Source organism: Echeneis naucrates, chromosome 5 (genome assembly GCF_900963305.1).
Source record: "Echeneis naucrates chromosome 5, fEcheNa1.1, whole genome shotgun sequence".
In the NCBI taxonomy this organism is placed as follows: Eukaryota; Metazoa; Chordata; class Actinopteri; order Carangiformes; family Echeneidae; genus Echeneis; species Echeneis naucrates.
The window spans coordinates 15277330-15299086 of NC_042515.1; the positions used below are offsets into that span (position 1 = coordinate 15277330).

Sequence of the window (21757 nt, forward strand, 5' to 3'; positions counted from 1 at the left end):
ATCAATTTTTATTTGGATACAGAGGCAAAACTTAAAATGGAGGAATTTCAGCTGCTATGAATAAAAATTTCAATTAAGATTACAATATTACAACTAGTCTTAAACACCATACAAATAATTTCTAGTAAAAATATTTAGCTATTCAAATACTGCTTTGTAGAAGAAAACTGAAATTTCGGTTCACAGGCTAAATTGTTCTGTTAAAGTGCTGCTAAAGACTAAAGAAGATATTTCTTACCTTTTAAAATCTTATGCAACCTGTCAAAAAGCATTTCATATTCAGAAACTAAGAAAAGATGGTGAGTAGATTTGTGCTTTATGTATTTTTTTAATCCAAAGCCGAAGCAGACAAAAGTACAGCAGATGGAGCTGAACAGTCTCAATGACAAGGGGGGAAAAAAAAAAACCCACACAGATCTGTGCTTCCACTACAAAGTGTTGAGGGTTCTATAAAAAAAAAAAAAAAAAAAAAAAAGAACACAATAGAGGGGACATTGCCCCACACATTCAATGAACATTTTGATAGTGAGAAATTTACAGGTGCAACGCAACAAGTGATGTGGATGTGATTCTGCAAAGTGAGGTGGACCAAACTGAAAAAAGTAACAAAATTTCCCACGATCCAAAGTAAGCTGGGAAGTGTCGTGCTGCGTTAACAGAACACAGAAGAGGAACCAGCCATCACACCCATTTGAATGTGATGACAGCTTGCTGGTGGTGTGTCAGATTCTGCTCAGAGAAAAGCAACAGCTCATCAGTACTTTCTACTTTCTCTCAATCCACTAAACACCTGGAGAAGAGGTGCTGAACCTGAGTCTTCTGACAGCTGAGCTGGTGTAATCGACGGTAACTTAATGATCAGTCTGAACCATGTACTCCCTTGAGGGTTCTACTACTTACATAAAAACACAAAAGCTCCTATTGTTGCTCAACACCTCTGAAACAGAAATCAACACTAACAAAGAGACCCTAGCAGTAATTCAAGCTGACAAACATCTGCATAGCATTAACCTGAAATATAATCTGGCAATGTTATAAATTCTGAAGCGCAACATTGGTAAAAGCCTGAACCAAATGGTACGTAAGGGTTAAAACAATTTGCTGCTTTAGGAACACAACAATAAGGCCTACACTAAAATGTTCATAAAATCCATGAAAAAATACAGTATCAGTTGGCTCCTTCTCTCCTATGAGCTACGTGCAGGAGTAAGATGAGCCAGTTTCTGTTGTTAAACGTGCTGACCTTCCCTGCTCTAACACTATATACCTGAAAAACAAGCATAGATTGATAAAGGAGAGAGGGGCTACGAGTGAGGTGCTCTGTCTGAATGGCACATGACCCTTGTGTGAGTGCATAGGCCTCTGTTCAACATTCATAAAAACAAACTGAACGCGACAGACAGCCCCAGTCCAAATCCCAGAAATGAGCTACTATCTCCTGCTAACTACAACACTCAGGGTCCTTACATTCCACTTGTCAGTTCAAAATACACCTGCTCACTTTGCATGTAGGTAGAAAGAAACCTTCCCTTGCTTTTTATTTTTGGGATTTAGCCGTTTGATTTAACATTCACATGTTTGGGGCTAGAGCTAGAAAAGGGCTGTGGGGGGAAAGAAAAGAACTGCTAATGCTAAGGCTTCATGTCCTACTCCAACATCCAAGCCACTCTGAGTACACAACCTGATAATTGGGAAAGGGGAGGAGAGCGATCTCACCGCTTCCCTCTCCTCCCCTTTTCGAGAATATTCATAATCTCTTCACTGGTGTAAAAACACAGATCAACATCTTATCTGCCAGAGCAGAGTGACGGGTTCTGTTAAAATGGTAGAGTAATAAAAACAAACACTCCTACAAAATATTAGAATTTGCCATGAAAAATAAAACACTGAGAAAATCCATGCAATGCGACTCACATGTCGACAAATTATTGCTTCCTTTTTACAACCTGTGTTTATATGTGCATGCATGCGTGCATCTTTCAGTGCGCAGCAGACTTGGGGTCTGCCAGGGTATTGCTGGCTTTCTTCCTCCGTTTCGTTAGCAGTGGATTGGTTGAGTCCGCAATGGCCTTGATCTTGATTTGCTCATAGTCAACCCTCATTGTCGCCAAGGCACTGGTCATTTCCTCCTGAAATATAAAGAGAAGAATCAAGAGAAGAACATTAGGTCACCTGCTTTACTGAACCAGAGTGAACTTGTTAGATTACACTGCTCACTGAGCCAGTGAAGTTCGTAGCTGCTGTGTGTGTGTGTGTGTGATGCATTCTAACCTTGACATCCTGCCATGTGTCCTGTTCTTCTTTTAATACACGGCTGGTGTGAAGTGGAGTCTGAGGAACCTCCATCGACTGCTTTGGGAAGATGAACACAAACGTCAGTGTAGTGTTATCAGCCAGAAAACCGGTTTAAAACATGATCATGCAGGGGCGCTTCAGGACTCACATTGATCCATGGATGATTCATAAACTCTGTGATGGTCATCCTTTGGATCGGTTCAGTCTTCAGGAGGGTCCTTATCAATTCTTTAGCTACAAGATTAATTATCATTCATATTAAAAGCCTAGCTCAAAATCAAGTAAATATCAGCTGTGTATGGTCAATGTGCAAAATGAGAACAAAGTTGAAAACTGTTTTGGAATTAATGTAAACAACTGACAGCACTGAATTGTATTTGCATTAATCCAAGTGTCAGTTTCTCCCCTTCATGCATTTGCTTCCCTCCAACTTTGAAATGTTTAGTGATGTGTAAAAGTGTCATTCACTATATGCAAAGGTTTCAACGTTTGGGGGTAGAGGGCATCAGATGCAGTCAGTTATCATCAGTAGCATCATACCATTCAAACTGTTTTTGTTAAGTAAGTAAGTCAACTCAAGTTGAGCCATTATCCACTTCAAATACTCTCTGATGGGAATAAAGAAGTAAAAGTTGTCATCCCTTTCAGCTGATATAGACTAATGAGGTAAGCGTCCGGTGAGTTTTTATTTTATTTTTTTTATATTCCCATTTAGGCTGTTAGGGAAATAAGAACTGTTATACAGTTATAAATACAGTTTCTCTTTAAAAACTATTCAATTTCAAGGAGAGTTTTTCTCCAGCTACACTGAACACATGGTCCTGCATTCTCATCCGGTAAGAATGGAAGAAGAGATGGAATTAATAAAATAATAGTTTGACAAAAAGGTATGCATATAATGTAAACATCAACATGCTTTCGACATAAACATTTCCCTCTCAACCCCGGAGCAACGTCTTTGCAACAAATGAAGTCAGAAGGGTCATGACTGGCAGCACAACAACCAATCACAGCATCAGCCTGAGTATTGAGCCAAGTTGAGTCAAGTTGATGCCTTTCCTGTAATCTGCGAGAAATGCTATCTTTTAAAAAATGCCATGTTCTGTAAAATATTATACTGCTCCCGTGATGCTTTTTGTGAAACATTCCTGTGTTTGACTGTCAAGGACACCATAGATTAGAATCCTCAGCAAGAAAAAAAAAAAAAAAGGGATAAAGACAAAACTGATTTCAGAAACCTGCAGTGAGGAAAGCAACAGTAAGCACAAATAGCGAGGATTGTGTGGGTTCCTGAGCAACGTATTTGAAGAACAAGGACAATCCATCATACGTTTAGTTTTTTTTTTTGCCCACATATACTCTCCTCTGAAAGGAGATATTGAGGAAGATGACTTTACTCCTCCGTATCAAATCTCTATCATAATTGCAGGTGAATTTGTCTGACAGGAGTAAATCTAGTTTCAATTTCTTGGTCAGAGGGTAAAGAGCAGCTTGTTTCAATGACAATAAGAGTGTGATGAAAAGTGATTTCTGACAACTTAAAGTAAGCACAACACGTGGCAGACTCTGTTCACTATAGTTGCACCAATTTACATGTATAGCCCTACCTTCTTCTGATACTTCCGACCATTCAGGGTTGGGAAACTCATATTGGCCCATCCTGATCCTCTTCTTCATCCCGGGGGAGATGGCTAGCCCATGGTTCGAATAAAAAGGAGGATAACCGCACAACCTGGTGAAGTTTTAAGATGGTACAGTTAGTTACAGCATTCAAAAAAGAAAGAAATGGGAGGTATGAGAAAGATGCAGGTTGACTTACAGGATATACATGATAACACCCAGCGACCACATGTCACATGACTTGTCATATTTCTCTGGGCCCAGAACTTCGGGGGCTGCAAACAGAAACAGAACAATGTGATTTACGTGTTTGTTATGTGTCTTTTGATGCTGTCTCCCAAGGATCAAGGCGTAGAAGGAATATTTGAGAACATCCAAAAGTGAAAACTTACCAACATAATAGGGCGTGTAGCAGGGAGTAGCTAAAGAGTTGTATGAGGTGGTTTCCTTGGCAAAGCCAAAGTCTGTGAGTTTGAGCAGGGCATTGGGCCTTTTTGACGAATACAGTAAATTCTCTGGCTGCAGGACAGATTTAGGAAGATTAACATGATTTTAGTTAGAAAACACTTTAGAAGTCATCCTAGAAACCCCTGTTACATAAAATTAATTTCATTTAAAGTAATTTCTCATCAGTGTGATACAAACCTTGACATCTCTGTGTGCGATGTTGATTGCATGTAAAAACTGGATTGCCTCTCCTATATTTTTCATGATATCAGATGCCTCTGACATAAAAAGACAAAAGACTCTTAGTTTAGAGAAGCCGAAAACACCAGAAGAAAATCTGATTGGAGATCAGCCACCTATACTGCCTATACGGCATATACTGCCACCTATATTTTGTAGGTGGCAGTATATGGCAAGTGTGTGCATCTTTGAGGACTGATCCGAACCAGTGTGCAATGCAATTGTGCAACAAAATATTTTAAGTACTTTAAGACACGGCACATGTTACCCTTCTCTGTGAAAGCCTGGTCTCCTCTGTCCTGGATTCGACTGAAAAGTTCACCGCCATCCATGCTGTAAAATAAAAATAAAAAAAGGGAGCTATTTCATTCAAGTAGAAATACTTGAGAGATCACTTATTTAATTTCTCATTTTTGGCTCTAAATAGCATCAAGACTGAGAATATTAACACTGTGACAAATGTGCATGTGCACTGTAGTTCCTTTTTGATGAGTTTGAATTTTCAGTGCATGTGTAACCAAAAGCTCAGGTCTCAATGGGTCAGGCATTGATCAACTACAAACAACATCTGAGCAGTGAGATGTACTGAGTCATCTTTGTTAAACAAGGAGAGGGCATCACACACACTTGGTGGAAACTGCACTGACGGGAATGGAGACACAAAGGGGAAATTGACCTCAGTATAATTACTTCTAACTTGTAGTGAACTGAAATTAGCGGACAACGTGTCTGGGTATTTCAAAGCAAAGAGAATTATGAATTGTTGCCCTTTCCCCTAAGTGGTTGTCTGGTTATGGTGGTTTATGGTCTGTTAGTTAGGCCTGCTACTGTCAGTGTGCATTACAACAACAGGATAAGACAGAAGTTTAGAAAAATGCACAGAGGTAACATTTCAACAAAGCATTGTAAGGAAGGGAAGCCTTATATATATATATATATATATATATATGGTAGCAAGGCTAACTAGCAAGCTTCCTAAAAAAATAAGAAAAAAATCCATGTGATAACATGCAGCCTGCAGTTAAGATAACCGATGAGAAGATGAGATGAGATGAAACCTGAAGTGGAGGCGTTTGGTAAAGCAGGCTAGCTATAGCCATGTCTCAGAAAAGGTTTCAAGTATTGCAGCATTTCAAACTTTTGATGGCCTAACCCTAACCCTAACAAAGTGAAATGCAAACTGCATGCAAGAATTTGCTTATCATTCAACAGCATCAAACATGGCAAACCACTTGAAACTGACAAGTTGCATAAGTAGGCATCCAATCTGCAATTATGTGGGCAAATTTACTTGGCATTTCATGCAGGCAGTAAGTCTAGTTACAATTCCACTTTCAAATGTATGTTATGTATACTTCTGTAAGGCCAATCCCATGTACAGTGGTGAAGATGACCATGGCTCATCTAGGTCCTCCCCTTCAGTGAATAACCTCCCAAAAAAACTGATCTAAAGCCCCGGTTCACAGGGACATGACAACAAAACCTTAAATCATTCATTTGCCAATTTATTCTTGTTTAGATGTATTTAGTTTAGTTTTGTAGAGTTTATATAAAGAAGTGGGTCTATTCGGTTGAAGAATAGATGTTATTTATAGTTATGTTATAGCGGTGGAATTTATTTTGAATTGTTTCATTTGTTTTTAATGTTTAAAGTGAAATGAAAAATAGACTATGAGACCTTAATATAAACATAAATGAATGTGTGCTGCCTGTTTCGTTATTCCAGCAAATTCATCTCGTAACCCCAAGTTATATGTGGACAATTCAAATATCCTGCAATTGAAATCTTGCATCATATGCAACTCTCAAAAATATATTCCCATGATTCTGTTACTTAATCTTAACGTGGTCAAAAGTGTTATCGAAACTAATGCCAGCAGATTTTCTAATTTCCACATAGTCTACATACATAAAAAAAGAAGAAGGAACGAATAATTGAATCTTCATGTTGAACAGCCAAATGTGGTTTGACTGGCAAAATTATGGGCCTGATGGAGCCCTACTCTCCGGCCATTCTATAAAATCAACTCTGAATGGTTCACCAATGTAACTTTACAACAGACCAACCCAGACTGATACAACACCTTAACCTGAAAACCTCAACAATGCATGTTGCTTTAAAGGTGGATTAGCTATTTAAAATATATTATCTTACAGTTTGTTCAAAGTTGCTATCAACACAAAAGGAGTTATTACTGTCAAAATGTTTATGTGTGACAGAGAAAGAGAGAGACATCAGTGACTGTCACAGCCAAAACTGAAAAACTGCAGTGATATAACGCTGCACACAATTGGATTAGTATATATAAACACATGGATTTCAATTACCATAGTTGTAGGAGTTAATGGTTGTTCAGCTGACTATGAGAAAACATACTTCATGATAAGTTTCATTTAATCGTTTTGCTCAGTATGAGTGTAGGAGTTTCAGGTCCAATCATCAATGCCAATTTTTTGCGGATGACTAAAGATGCATGATAGTGCAGGCACGAATATGTGAACAGGAGAGCAGGTCCCGTAGAGCTGTGATGCCTGAGCAAACCACAGTGCGCCTGATGCTTCTCATAATCAATCATACACATTCACGTTTTGCAGACAAAGAAACAGACAGTGGTTTAATCCAATGTATTCTGATATCAAAGCAAAAAGGTGTGCAACCACCAGCACTTAGGCAATCCCTCAAGTTCTCTGTGAACAGAGGTCTGACAATGCTTCTCATGTGGTCAAAGGTAGAGCTGAACTCTCGACCCCACCCCTGCTGTTTCTGAGAGTGTCTAGAGCACATGTGAATTTTCAGCAGAATAGATACTTAGATGTGTGGTTAGTACTTCCATTCTCATCAAAACTACCAACACCAACAGAAACACTGTAACACCCTTACAAATTTTTAAGATACTGTCTTTAACAACTTGTGTGCGTTGTGGAAACAATACATCGAACAGGGAAGATGTACTCGTTGAAAATATCGGAAAATATCGGACCGTCTGGAAAAATCCCCTGTGCACATCAACAGGTTTTTATTTTCACAAAACATATTGAAGTTTTCGCTTGCTCATGATAAGGTTGAACATTAATTGTGTCTTCCAGCACTTGGGTGTGTGTGTGTGTGCGTGAGAGCTGGTAGGTTCTTCAACACATCAATGTGCTCATTATCACATTTACCTTTGTAATGTTAATTAAATGGATTTGAAATTATTCTCTCCCCTCTGACCAAAGCCTCAAAAACTAGATATGATGGATTGGGTTTTATAACTGGAACCTGGAATTTTCTCTATGGAAAGGGTGAACTTATTCTATTTAAAAAATTTATGCAGTTTGTGATGGTTCATCTCTCCGAACTCTGCTATAACCTGTGTCTTTAGCTAACATACTGCCAACAGGAGGAAAATTGATTACTTGTGCTTCCATTTGTTAGGGACTACTATTTGCTGCACATTTATCACACCAGGAAACTGTAAACAATATGTAGGTTGAATATGGTCAACAAGACGAATAAAAGAAAATGCCTGCAGACCAATAAGCTATGTTGACTATGCAGACAATGCAAATTACAAAGATCAGTTCATTGCTGGCTTTGATGGTTTTGATGGGCTAAAGCATATAGCATAGCTAAAAATTAAACTCATGGAGTTTATAGAGATTACACCCTACTTTAGGTTCTCCTGGGATGACTCCCCACAACATCAACACTCTGATCCCGTAGTATCCAGCTTATCGAATTATCAAGTAGTATAAGCACTGAGACAGAGTGCAGAAAAGTCAAGCAACACAATGCAGGTCACCAGACTGACAGATTTTCTGCAACATGAAAAAGAAAGCAGACTTAACAGATAGCGCCTACTGTACTGCTGCTTCTACTTAGTGTGATATTCTAGGAAACATCTTAGTTTCATCAGAAGAATAAATTGTCTTTTTGGCACTTTGTGCTGAACTCAATTTAAAAAAAAAAGGAAATTAGTCATCAGCTTCAGAATTTTGCATAAACGTGTCAGCAGATAGCCCACTACCTCTGTACCGCAGAGGTAATCAGAGAACTAATGAGCACACGTGTGAGAAGATGTGGGTTTAGTGGTTGCAAGTACTGCAAGATGGAAAGGCAAAGGTGTGGAAAATGAAATAAACCCATTTAGAGGAAATGGGTAACATTCTACAAAGGCTTTACAATAATTAACTATGCTGTAATGTGTCAAGGACAAAGCCCATCATAGCCTGAACTGAAGACTCAACTGCCATATTCACATCAATCTGTCAGAGGAAGCATTACTAACCAAAACCCAAACCCAAACCTACCTGCTTTCACTGACAGAAAAAGCACCACGAAACCGCCAAGTTTGCAGTTATTTGACAGTTTAGTTTCTTTTTAAAAAAATATTGTTTTTGTGGGCTTTTATGCTTCAACACTGAAGAAAGTAAATGACTTAGAAGCTGAAGGGAAGTAATGAGAGAGAGAGAGAGAGAGAGAGAGAGGCGAATGACATGCAGGGAACAGAGTCAAACCTGGGACGGTCCAATAGCGTGGCATGACCGGGCACTAACCCCTTGACCAATGCCACTACACATTGGCAGGTATTTTACTGTGTTTACTGTGTACTGTCTGAACTCACCACTCCATGACAATGAGCAAACACTTCCTGCTCTGATAGAGGTTCTCGTAGACATCAATGATGCGCACAATGTTGGCACATGGTGATGCCCTCCAGTGGAGGTCGACTTCCCTTCGGGCTTTGGAACAATCCTGCAGTATCTGGTCGGACAAAGAGAAGGAGGGTTGATTACAATCAAATATACACTGAGACACGGGTTAGTATATACTTTAAGTTAGTATCACTTTTTATGTTTCCTTCTTCTTGTCCTCATCGAAAATTGGACTCCAACTCTGTCCAGTGTGGATTTAGAGTCAAAGAAAACATTGCTCAGTTGACTATCAACATTAGTCTTTAACTATCAACAGTTAAAGGAAAGAGAAGTGCAGTACTGCCATCAGCTGGCAGAGTGTCTAAAAGAAGGTTTTTAATCCCATCTAGTGTGAAAGAGGCACCCTCTGTTTGTGACACTTAGTCAATGCACCATTAAACAGCACCTGTACATTAAACGATTTGATGTTTACAAAACACACTCTACACTAGGCTTTTAAAATTTACATTTGGTCGCACAAAAATGCTTCTGAAACATTTAAAAATTCTGCATGTAGTTTCAGGACAGGACAGAGGAACCCATGCCTCCAATGTCAAGTATGACTTAGGCTATCTGGACAGGTTCAATTTATAATCAGCAATGCATTACTGCAGCAGTTTTTTCTTTGAGCCATCTACATGGTGAACTAGCTGATAGTGAAAAGCTTGGTTAGGGTTAGACACTTTATTTTTAGTCATAACATTTTGTTTAGAATCTAAACTGAGGGTAGAAATTCTAACAGGATCTGCCTTTTACTTTAGCTGGACCCTTATTACTCACCCTTTACTATAGAGAGGGTAAATTTAACCCAAAGATCAAAAGGAGCAATATTTCAATCCATTGACACTTTAGCAAAGTATTTTGTATTGTGTATCAACAATTCACTGCAAAGGGCAAAAATAATACTAACATTTTTAACATCGTTTTTTTCATTTTTAGTTTAGGTTTAGATAGAGTTTTTAAAATTGGGAACCCTGATTTGAGAAGCAAAAGGACTCACTCTGAGGAGGATCATGTATTATGACCTTACCAGCTGTAAATAACACAGCAGATGCCATGCAGGAAACCTGCAGACTGGCCTGAACTTCTGAACTGCAGGCTCCAGCCTGTCTCATACAGTAAAGATAAGCTCAACCACCATTTATCCATTCATTTATCTTCTACTGCTTATACGTTTCTGACTTTGTTGTTGGCCCTCCGTGCTGCCCTCATCAACCACCACACAGGCATTACATTACAGGAAATGACATTCTTGCATCTAAATGCTTAAGAGACCAATATTTACGAGGGGTGTGCAAAAAAAATCTTATATGAATTGCAATTCTTATTCACTATGATTCAGAATCAATTTAAAATGTCCCAAAAATCGATTTAAAAAAAAAATAAATAAAAACAAAAATCTGCAGGCTTTCTGCCTCCATTTTATGTGTGGGATGTCCTAACGTCACCACAGAGCCGGTTTTGGAGCATTATGCACTGTAAGCACCAAATCAAGGAGGAAACTACATTAATAAAGGAAAGAGAGACTCAACCGAGAAAGATTCGGACTCATTTTGGTCTTTACCTAGAGCCCTATAAAATCTGTTTTATTTTTTCCTGAATTCTATTTGAATTTTTCCCCACAGTCTTTTTTTTTTTTTTTGGTTTTTGAGAATTACATTTTAGCATTTTATCCAAATTTATCCCAGAGACAGTGTTTTAAGTAATTATATATAGACAATTGCTTCAGTTATAACTGAAAACTTTAATGTTTCCACACATTTAAGTAAAAACATAACAATAAAATCTCGCAAGCTGGAGTAGGGTTCCGGTGTCTCGTCTAGTCTGGTCTGGTCTAGCCTACTCTCTGGTCTAGTCTCAACTCTCTACAGGGGTCCAGTCTCTGGTCTAGTCTAATCTGTGGGGAGGTCCCATCTCTGGTCTAGTCTCTAATCTCTGGGGGGTCCGGTCTCTGGTCTAGTCTCTGGGGAGGTACCATCTCTGGTCTAGTCTCTGGGGAGGTCCCATCTCTGGTCTAGTCTCTAATCTCTGGGGGGTCCGGTCTCTGGTCTAGTCTCTAATCTCTGGGGGGTCCGGTCTCTGGTCTAGTCTCTGGGGAGGTCCCATCTCTGGTCTAGTCTCTAATCTCTGGGGGGTCCGGTCTCTGGTCTAGTCTCTGGGGAGGTCCCATCTCTGGTCTAGTCTCTAATCCCTGGGGGGGTCTGGTCTCTGGTGTAGTCTGGTCTGGTCTAGTTTCTGCTCTAGTCTCTACTCTCAGCAGGGGTCGGTCTCTGGTCTTTATGGTTTAGGCGGGTCTCCGGAGGGGTGCCATTCTTTGCTGTAGCCCAGTACTCCCAATTAACCTAGACACGTTCAGATGCTCACACCGGGAATCGGACCACACCCACTAGGCTAAAATCACCACATTGATTGATCAATTGATTGATTGATTTATTCATGAGCAGGGGGGTGTGCATCATTAGTGATGCCCTCGGAGCATTTTCCCAACAGATACAAACCTTTTTATACCTGGGGGAAAAATGTTTATGTAAAATGTCGGCCAGTTCCGTGTTATTCCGTGTTTATAATGAAATCCGTTTTTTCATGATTATGGATTTTATAGGGCCCTATTTTCTGAATGTCCGGGAAGACCAAGCTTGACATGAGCTTCACAGTGTGCAACGTTTGGAAAATGAGGAACACATTTTTAACTGCATTATTTATTTATTTATTTTTTTTTTTTTAATGAAGAGACACTTATTTTTGTTAAGTAATATGTGATATTGTTTTTATGCAACAGTTCCATCTCAGCATGGATAAATGTTTAAAACTTAAATGTACAAAAAAGACACTTTAATGTCTCCATTTGTCATTCTGTCTTGCAAAGCAGACTGGAGTAGATCATGAGGATCCTTTGCACACCTATAGATTGAAGCAGAAATCATTATGAATCAAATCGAATCATAGCCCCAAAAAGCGGAATTGAATCGTGAGATAGTAAAAGATTCCCAACCCTAATATTTACCTACTGCATTTAGCCTCAGTGGTTCTTCCCATTGTTGGTATGCATTAAATAGGCACAATTTACTATAATATTAACTATGTTTCTCTTGCCAGCAGCTTCTTTACACTGAATGGGCTGACAGGGGATGCTATCCTCTTAGACATCCCATCTCTCTCATTTGACTCTGACTGGCTCACTTTTGCTGACTATGCTGCTGTGTTGGGGGTTATTTATTGATGGATGGTTATTGATTGGGAGTGAGTCAATTCATGAGTCTGCATACATCTTCCAAAACGAGCAGTAGTTTCAACCATGGATCATAGATGAATGAAATGAGATTTACATTTTATATATCAGGTATAATACAGTATATAACATTCGAAATATCAAAATACATAAATTATATTCTTGTTTGGATTGCAGAATTAATACTGATCACCACAACTCGGAATCAAGTATCACATCAGTGTGTGTGTGTGTGGGGCCAAGTGTACCAACAACAGATCAGGTGGTAATTATACAGTTGAATTATAATATAGGACGTCTCAGGCCACAAATGGAAACAGCTACATTAAGTAAGTTACATCACTGACTGCCATGAAAATGAGTAATACTTGCCAGCCAATAGCCTGGTGGTCTTTTAGCAACTGCGCTTGCTATCTAAATAATAACGTACGTAATAACGTAATAACTGTCACAGCTCTGATGTCCAAATGCCAAAGAAGTAGTAACATACATGCACATACTGGAAACAAGAATCATGTGCCAAAAATAGTCATATCTAAATATGGCAGACTTCCCTCCACAAACACAGAGTTCTTTTTGACACATGAATAATTACAAACACACATACACCCCTGTCACCTCTCTGCTGGTGTTTGTGTGACTGCATAGCCCCCCATCTGCTGTTGGCCTTTTGAGGCTTAACACTGAAGCTTAGGGAGAAGGAGGGGGAGATAAGGGGGCAGATGGACACACAATACACTTCCTCTAGCAAACACAAAGGCTCACAAGCCGAGGGCAGGACAGTGGGAGGTGGGATGGGGGTTAATCCTCCACCATCCTCCACCTGCTACTCCCAAGTCAAGGAAAAGCCCAGGTTAGATATGGTGAAAACGGGGGGGGGGGGGGGGGGGGGGGGGGGGGGGGGGGGGACGACTGTGAGGGTGATAAAGGAGGAATGAAATTCTGCGCAAGGCAGACATTACAGAAGGGTCATGGATTAAGCTTAACTCAACCAAAACAACCCTACATACAACAATCTACCAGAAGAGGTGTGTGTAGACTCATATGGCTGTTTTGTGGGGACCTGTTTTGAGCTTTAGACCAGTGGGAGTAAGTAAGTAGTAAGTAAGTAAGGCTAGTTCTCACTTTGTGACAAATCTTCAAAATAGGTGTTTAAGGGTTACGATTATAATTACATTTAAGTCAACATGTGATACAATAATCTTAAAAGGAAACCTTGTAATTAGTCATCCCAATGACATAAAGGTGTATTACATGAGAACCAAAAAAACTACAAGACTGGGAAGGAAGTTTCTTGCAAGTTTAAAGTTATTACATTAATAGTATGACAGGAACATAAGACTCCATTTGTTTGTGCTGTCAACATGCGGAGAAAATGTGTATTGAACATACCTTTGAAAAACAAAAGCTCCATATATTAAATATCCAAACCACAAAAAAAAATTAAATAAAATAAAATAAAAAAATCAATCATCCATTAGAATAAAGCATCTGTCATTGCTGGTGAAAGGCAACCTTTGTAGATTAATAGCTGACTTGCAAGTGAATCTCTTCAGCCAGCAGGTGTCCCAGTAGACAACACACATTCATAGTTTCTGACAAGGGGCGGAAGTGAAAAAGGAAGCTATCGGTACAACACCCAGAGGCATTCTGGGTCTCACTTCCTGATTAGGTCTGGAAGATGTGCATGGAAATAAAGGAGGAGGAGCAGCATTTATGTCAAGGACAAATACATGTAGGCAGTGAATAGATAATTGTTTTGACAGGAGGAAATGAGAGTGTAGCCATTTGAAATATTTCAGGCATCCTCTACAGCATAGCGCTGCTTTGCTTTTGAGCTGGCCTTACAAACTCCTCCCATGTGACACACCATGATGCATGATGTGAAACCCCCACTGCGCCTGATGCAACAAGTAAGACTTGTGCCTCGTGCTTAAATAAACAGAATGCTGTGTTATCAGCTGATTTTTTTTTTTTTTTAATACAGAGGAGGTTACTGGGGGGCACTTCATTAGCTCACCAGCTCCCTGTCTCCTTTCACCTTTACCGATAATGAAGGGAAACAGCCCCCACCCTGTGGACAAACAAACAAAACAACTACTGACGTTGAAGGCTACTGTGGAACAAATTATGCCATTAGGTTGTACTTTCTTTTCTAGTGTCAGTCATTTTCAGTTCTGTGTTTTTGCTTCTTTCCTACTCTCTGTGCTTACAAATCATGTTTTAAAGAAGCTGAATATCTCGTTTAAAATCTTTGGTTCGGTTGTCGGACAATTTAACGAGAATTACATTTTGATAGGTGTAAGACAACACGTTAAGTAGCATTCACTTCCCCATGCCCACCATGCAGCTCTGAACTAGTAAAATCCTGATTTTACAACCACAACATCGTCCGGGGGGGGGGGGGGGGGGGACGAAACAAACCCAAAGACCAAGATTTCAGTGATATGTACTAGTAAAATGATTACTAAAGAGAGAAACTTAGAATTACATTTGTCACACTTTGTCACACTCACAATGTCCATCTTGGATTCAAAACAGTTAGCTGTGTGGCTTGTGTTTGAGGCATGTCTCCATTTCCATTTCAAACCTTTGGATATGTATTATTGATCGCAGCCAAGTCACAGTTTTGTACATGACAAATGCTAAAATACATTGCATATTTTTTCACTTAGATTTAAGATAGTTAGAAGTGTCCCGCAAACTAATCTCTTAATGTTATTCCATTGTTCTCATGATAAAGACTAAACATGCCAATGATACAACATATTTCAGATTAAAACAATAAGGCAATCAACTTAAACTCATCTATGACAAGTTTATGGTTGATTTAATGTCATCTTCATGTTTACAAGTGAAACTAAATTTGTACTCAGGTCAGGAAGCGCACAATTTAATGTCTGAAATTATCTACAATTAGTCCTATACTAGGTGTCAAATGAAGTTCAGTCACTAGGTAGAATCTGTGTTTAAGCTTAGTAGTTCTGGTCTAAATGCTCTGCAGGCTCTTGACGAGGGGAGGGGGTCAAAGAGTCTATGGGATGGATGGGAAAGGTCCCCCATTATGGTGGCTGTACTGCTCCTGCACCTGCTGATACAGATGTCCTCAATTGGGGGAAAGCTGCTGCGGGTGATCATCTGGGAAGTTTTCACCATCCTCTGACACACTTTCCCGTTGGCAGAATACCAGTTGCCATTACTTTCCTCCACACACTTGTACGAAGCTGTCAGTACTGATGTATTGATACTGGCCTGTTTATTTGTTTATTAGAATTTTGTTAAAAGTAAATTGCACTTTAGTTTAGTGTAGTTGTACAGTGTTTTTGGCTAATATTAGCCAAAACCTTTAATGTTGAATGAAAACTGTGGAAGAGAGAAACTTTCACTTCCCTTTATCATCAACATCATTCAGCACTGTCCAACCCTGTTACTTCCTTGCTAAGGAAGTCATCACAAAACTGGCAGAAAAATATGTAGACACAAAAATAGCTGGGGTTGACCAGACAGAGCAAGTATATGACACTATACTTGAAAATAATGGCCGTTGCAGGCTGATTAAAGCAGCAATCTCAACCATTCATAAAGAAGCGATGACAGATTGCTGCATCAGCATCAAATTTACTCTGTGCCAGATATAGTTAGCTTACTAGTTCTGGATCCACCTACAAGCAACCACAATGCCACTTCCTTCCAAAACACCTCCCTCAACAGAAAGGGTGGGAACAAAGAAAGACAAGGTCAAGTGTGGGGGTTGTTGGCCATGTCAACCAATCGCAGATCATATAAATTATAATCCAGTAAATCTTATTATGTCAAAAGAAGCTTATAACACTGAGTTTTTACATCAGCTCATCTGTTTATGACAAACATCAACCAAATATGTTCCCATTAATCTGAAGAGAGAAGCAAAATCTGATTGTATTGTGTAATCTCTCTCATTTGCCTTGAAATTGATGATCGCTGACTGTAATGTAACTTACACTGCAACACTGCAACCACTGGACTATGACCATTTAAGAAAACAACATCTCTGGTGTTGTGCAACACCTGTCAACGTAATTCTTCTATTTGAGACATTGTATCTGACATATCAGAATTTAGAGTTATGATACATAATCTCCTTAAACTGTTTCAGAAGCTTCAATTTGCACATTTTTAAAACCAAGTGGAGGAGTTTAAAATATGACCCTCCTTCAACGAATGTGGTTATCCTACAAATAATGCCAAATACTCTGTAGGTACAACAAACAATTATTTTCATAATAACTTTGATGTTTATTCTCTTAATTCATGTTTTTATTTTTAAATAAAACAGCATACATGTCCACCACTTTCCCACAACAGCAACCAGTGCAAAATTAAAAAAATGAACAAAAATATATCTGTTGTCCATAGTAAAACTTATTTCTATGGCACTTTTCACAGTTAAGAATCACAAAGTGCTTAACAACAAAATAAAACATCTCACAAAAGTTCAAAACAGCAGAGGAAAATAAATTCCCCCTTAAAACGGTCTGCAGACTCTAGAAACTTTTAAATCAAACTATAATGAACCACACTGTCATTAATTCATATCCCTTAGCACAGTAAACGTCGCTCCAGATTCTACTTATAGATGTACAATAAATTAAGAAGATTTAATGGCATTATGAGATAAATTACTGACTCACCAAGGAAATTTCTTGTGAGAGCATGATTATGAATATAACACAGATGACATGTCCTGCCACCAGTCACAAAGACCACAATGATGAGGCTGACAAGAGGGAGATTTTCCTCTTGCTCAATCAAGTAACCAACGGCATAGTGGAATAATGAGTAAGTGCCAGCTATGATCAAAAGATAACTGAGTGATGCCCCTCTGAAGAGCACAGTTGAAAGAATGGAAGAAACAGCTTAAAATGGGCCAAAGCAAAACCTCCGCCTTCTTTCTCCTTCCTTTGGCTGACCATATCATGATGGCAACATGGACCTTCTTTTTGCTCTCTGTGTTAACCTTTATTAAGACTCATTCAGCGTAAATGTAAAATTCCAGGGGATTTATAGTACATCAATTAAAAAGACACTCTTTTTTAAGTACACCATTTAAGAGAACCTTGGATTGAAATCCTCAATGATAGCCACAGATGATATTTCCAAAATTCAAAAACCATAAATGGAAGAAAAAAATCTTCCATTTCAACTGGCCTTTCGCTCCAGTTCCTCTTTTCTCAGCCAGCCTTGACAGGTGTGTTTACTTCACCACAGACACTTCCACATCTTTTCCAAATTTCAGGAAGCGCAACTTCAACGACCCAAAATGTGGCCAAAATATTTAGTCAATGTCTGATTACATCATCTTAACGGCACACACTTTACTTAGTTCCTTTCCAGATGAAGAAAGCTTAAGGACTCAGTGGTCTGGACTGGTGATTGCATTCACATCAACAGCAGAAATAAAATATAAGTTGAACTGAAAGTTTATAAAACTGAATAGATTTCTGTTTGAAAAGCTGACACGTGACATGAAATGACACACACAGAGTCAAAGAAAAATAATTAATAGTATTTGTAGTATTTAGAAAAAGATTAGTAGTCTGATGATTGTTCACAGCTTCATCAAAACCACCGTTACTTTGTGTGACAGGTCACACTTAGCATAATGCACGACAATGTAGTAAAACTGAATTTTTGGGGGGGAATTTCAAAACTTGAGGGTTTTTAACATTTTTCTGCAACAATCTCTTCCCCACAAACATTGACACTCACTTATGCAGCTGCATAAATTGGTCAAAGACAGATAAAAGTTTCACAAGGTGATGTCACCTTGGGACAGGCTGGCAGATTCCTAGAGCTGGCACGTAATGTAATTCTCATGAATAAAAGACATGAGATAATGCTGACTCAGCTGACATGAGTGACGGGAACCCAAAGGGCATTAGTTCATTAGTTCATTTGCCAGGATGTTAAGGAAACAGCGAAGCAAGTATCTTACATGCCCGTTACAAAGTGCTATACAAAGATGAAAGTACATGGAGCGATTGGGAGGGTGTTAATGGAAGTATAGACAGTTTTTACAAATGAACAGTGCAAACATAAATTTTCAGACACTGTCATGGAATTTTCTCGCTGTTTCATTATCAGGGTGGTATTTGTAAATTTTTTAATGGACCAAAATCTCTTCTGTACACACACAGCAAATAATTTTGCCCTGTTGATTTTGCAGCAAAACTTTTTCTCAATTGGGGGTTTTTGAGGCAGAGGTAAGAATAGAGCTACATTGTTTGCTTTTGTGAAAAAGCTCCCTAAGCATCTTTTTCTCTATATCAGTGGCAACTGTTCCAACACAGGTAGGTGTGCATTTTTAATAAAGACAGAGGTGCAGTTAAGAAGCAATGGGATAGTGAGAAGTTCATGTTATGTAATTTAGCCAACATTTAAACTTCTGAATTCCAGTTACTTGTAGTTCTTTACTCTTCATTAAAATGTACAACATTTCATCAGCAACAATTTTCAGCCATTGCAATTTATTTCGGCTTTGTCATTTTAACTCTTTGTAATGGTTCAATTCAAAATCATTTTTGGTATTTCATTATAGCACAGTCATCAAGCAGGTCAAATATGCACATAACTGTCACAATCCTGAAAATATGGGTTGCCATACACAATATATTAAGATAATCTTCATATACCAATTTAGTCAAGCCTATAACCCAGTGAAGTCGGAGAGAGCAAAAGCTCACCAAAAATGCCACAGCTTAATCCTGATATAAAACACACACACACACACACAACTTGTTCGTTCATTCATTCATTAATTCATTCATTTTCTCTCTCTCTCTCTGTCTAGTACAGAGCTATAACCTGATTATTTAAGATGAATTTTGGTTTGAACCACTACACAGAGTGCTCCTGGGTTGTGATTTACTTGGGCAAGCTTTAAACAGTCATTTAAACAAACTTTATACTTTGATCCCATCTGTAATGATAAATTAAAATGAATTTTCTTACAGAGTGTGAGTGGCTCAGGGTCATATCTCAGGCATCTGTCTATGGTTAACTATTGCAACATTTCTCCTTTATCAATGATTAACCAATATGAAAGTAAGCCCTGTGAGAAGTAGTTATTACTACAACAGTGGCACATATGGCCCTGAGCTTTTCCTAATTTACAGGTGACTGACAACATACAAAATAATGACAGCACACAATGCAGAAATGCTTGAATAAATTAGGAAACTATTAAACATCACATAGCCTGCCCAGCAACATGCTCTGTCCTGCGTAGTTCAGAGCACATTACACCGCTTGCGACAACGGGCCGCACATCAGAGCTGAGATGGTTGTGTACCACTGTAAATTATTTTAAAAACACAGTTCATCTTAACTTAAAACCCGAGTTAAAACCACAGATTGGACAAACACGATGGATTGTTTTGTTCATGCGGAATTTGGACCATTAATGTGATATGGAGATACTTTATGTGCAGATTATTCTGTGGCTTGGTCAAGCAGTGTAGAAGTATGGGAAATATCAAACTGTCACAATTTTGAAAAGCTGGTTTAAGGTTCTTGTTTCGATTGTCCACAGACTAAAGAATTAAAACAGAGCACTACAGTGGAGTAATAGGAATCTGAAAAGAGTGACTGATTTATTTTATTTGTATTTATTTATTTATTTTTTGCTTCAACAGGAAAGGTTTAAAGTAATAAAGGATAAATCAAAAATGTGTTTGAACTTAGGCTGAGCATTACCACAGGTGACCTGCTCTACTTCATGGTGTTTTTCTATATATTTACAAACGTCATGACAGTTTAACTAAAGTAAATACTAACATAGTTTAAACGACTTCATCGGTGAAATTAATCAGCTGTCAACACAGAATTGCGGTTTGTGAGATCAGCTGTAGTTTTCTTAGCAGCCTTTATTTGTTTAGGCTTCAAAGGCTGAGCTGAGATCATCTGGACTGCACCACTGTCAGTGCCGGGGGTGACGGGTCCACAAACACAGACCTGGACCTGGACCTGGACCTGGACGTAAACGGTCCCCTTGGATTATAAACACAAACTATCTGCCTGGCTGAGCCTCAGTTCCGCAGTGACTCCGTCAAACATCACCCACCTTCAGAGCGTACTTGTCTCCGGTCTTCTTCTGAAAGATCTCAAGCACCTTGCCGTTGATTCCCAGACCCAGTACCTGGCTGGTCACCTTGTAGTCGTCTGTTATGGCGTTTTTCTTAATCTGTAAGGTCGGTCTGGGGTAGAAGGGGGAGAACTGCCCCGCCGAGCTGGCAAACAGCGACTGGTTCTGAGCGTTGGACAGCATGCTCTCGGTCCGGGCTGGGAGATCCACAACAGCCCGCCCTTTAGCGGCACTCCTCTGCCTTGTTCCTGGTCGCACACACCGGGTCTTCCTGTGAGGGGTTAGCCGGCCTCCGGTGAAGGTCTCACCGTGTAGCAGCCAGGCCTGAGGAGGAGCCGGCGGTAGCGTTGGTGGTTCGGGTTAACTAGTCTCTCGATTAGCCAATAAAATGCTAACACGGCTAGCTTAGCATGCTAACTCGATCCTGTTCTTGACCTGTGACTCTCGGCTAACAACTCAGCTATCGGTTAGCTTCTCCATCTCCGGTGGGGTCCGCCGGTTCCTCAAAGAGCACTTCGGGAACTTTCTTTAAAAAACATCCCATAAATCGCCGACGGGCTTGACTTTACATATATTACGACGTAAGAAGTGACGAGCTACGTTACAAAACGACAAAATAAAATAAAATAAAATAAAATAAAACACTTACAGAAAAGACTAGACAACAGAGGAGGAAAACTCCGACAGCAGTAGCACTAGCACGCCAAACTCAGTCCACTCCCGGCCCGGACAGACAGACAGACAGAGAGACACCCAGCCGGAGCAGGTTTTACTGCTGACGTCAGGCCGGCCGGGGCTTTCTGGGCGCTTAAAGGAGAAGTGAGACGGAGGAAACAGTCTGCAGGCTGACACATTGGGACAAATTCAAGAAAGGGAGCCTTCATCCTGATCCATCACGGTGCGCCGGCACTGTGGACGTGTTCAAGTAAAGCGAAAGTTGAAGCTCCACCGTCTTCATGTTGTGTTTAATTTACATGTTTCAGCTTCACGGAAACTCTCAGTTTACAGGAGACTGTAGAGGCAGAAGTATGAAGCCTGATGACTTTCTGAATAATGTGGCGATAAACATCTCCCGTGAGAGCGTCTGTGTTTTCCTAGTTTTACTAATTACAGTATTAAAATTATTGGTT

The 21757-nt window shown here is 39.4% G+C and overlaps 1 protein-coding gene across 2 annotated transcripts; it reads right to left on the bottom strand.

Annotated features, from left to right (window-relative positions):
• Positions 1-164: 164 nt before the first annotated feature.
• mapkapk2a (MAPK activated protein kinase 2a) lies at positions 165-21391 on the bottom strand. Of its 2 annotated transcripts, none has more exons than XM_029502947.1 (10): positions 20607-20981; positions 9207-9346; positions 4871-4935; positions 4561-4640; positions 4308-4434; positions 4115-4190; positions 3903-4027; positions 2444-2529; positions 2272-2352; positions 165-2129 (listed from the first exon to the last, which is right to left on the bottom strand). In XM_029502947.1, the coding sequence occupies exons 1-10, from the start codon at positions 20808-20810 to the stop codon at positions 1980-1982; spliced, it is 1134 nt and encodes a 377-aa protein (XP_029358807.1). In that variant the 5' UTR covers positions 20811-20981; the 3' UTR covers positions 165-1979. The 2 variants fall into 2 exon arrangements, with proteins under 2 accessions (XP_029358807.1, XP_029358805.1); XM_029502945.1 differs by having other exon boundaries at positions 167-2129; positions 2272-2349; positions 20607-21391.
• Positions 21392-21757: the final 366 nt, after the last annotated feature.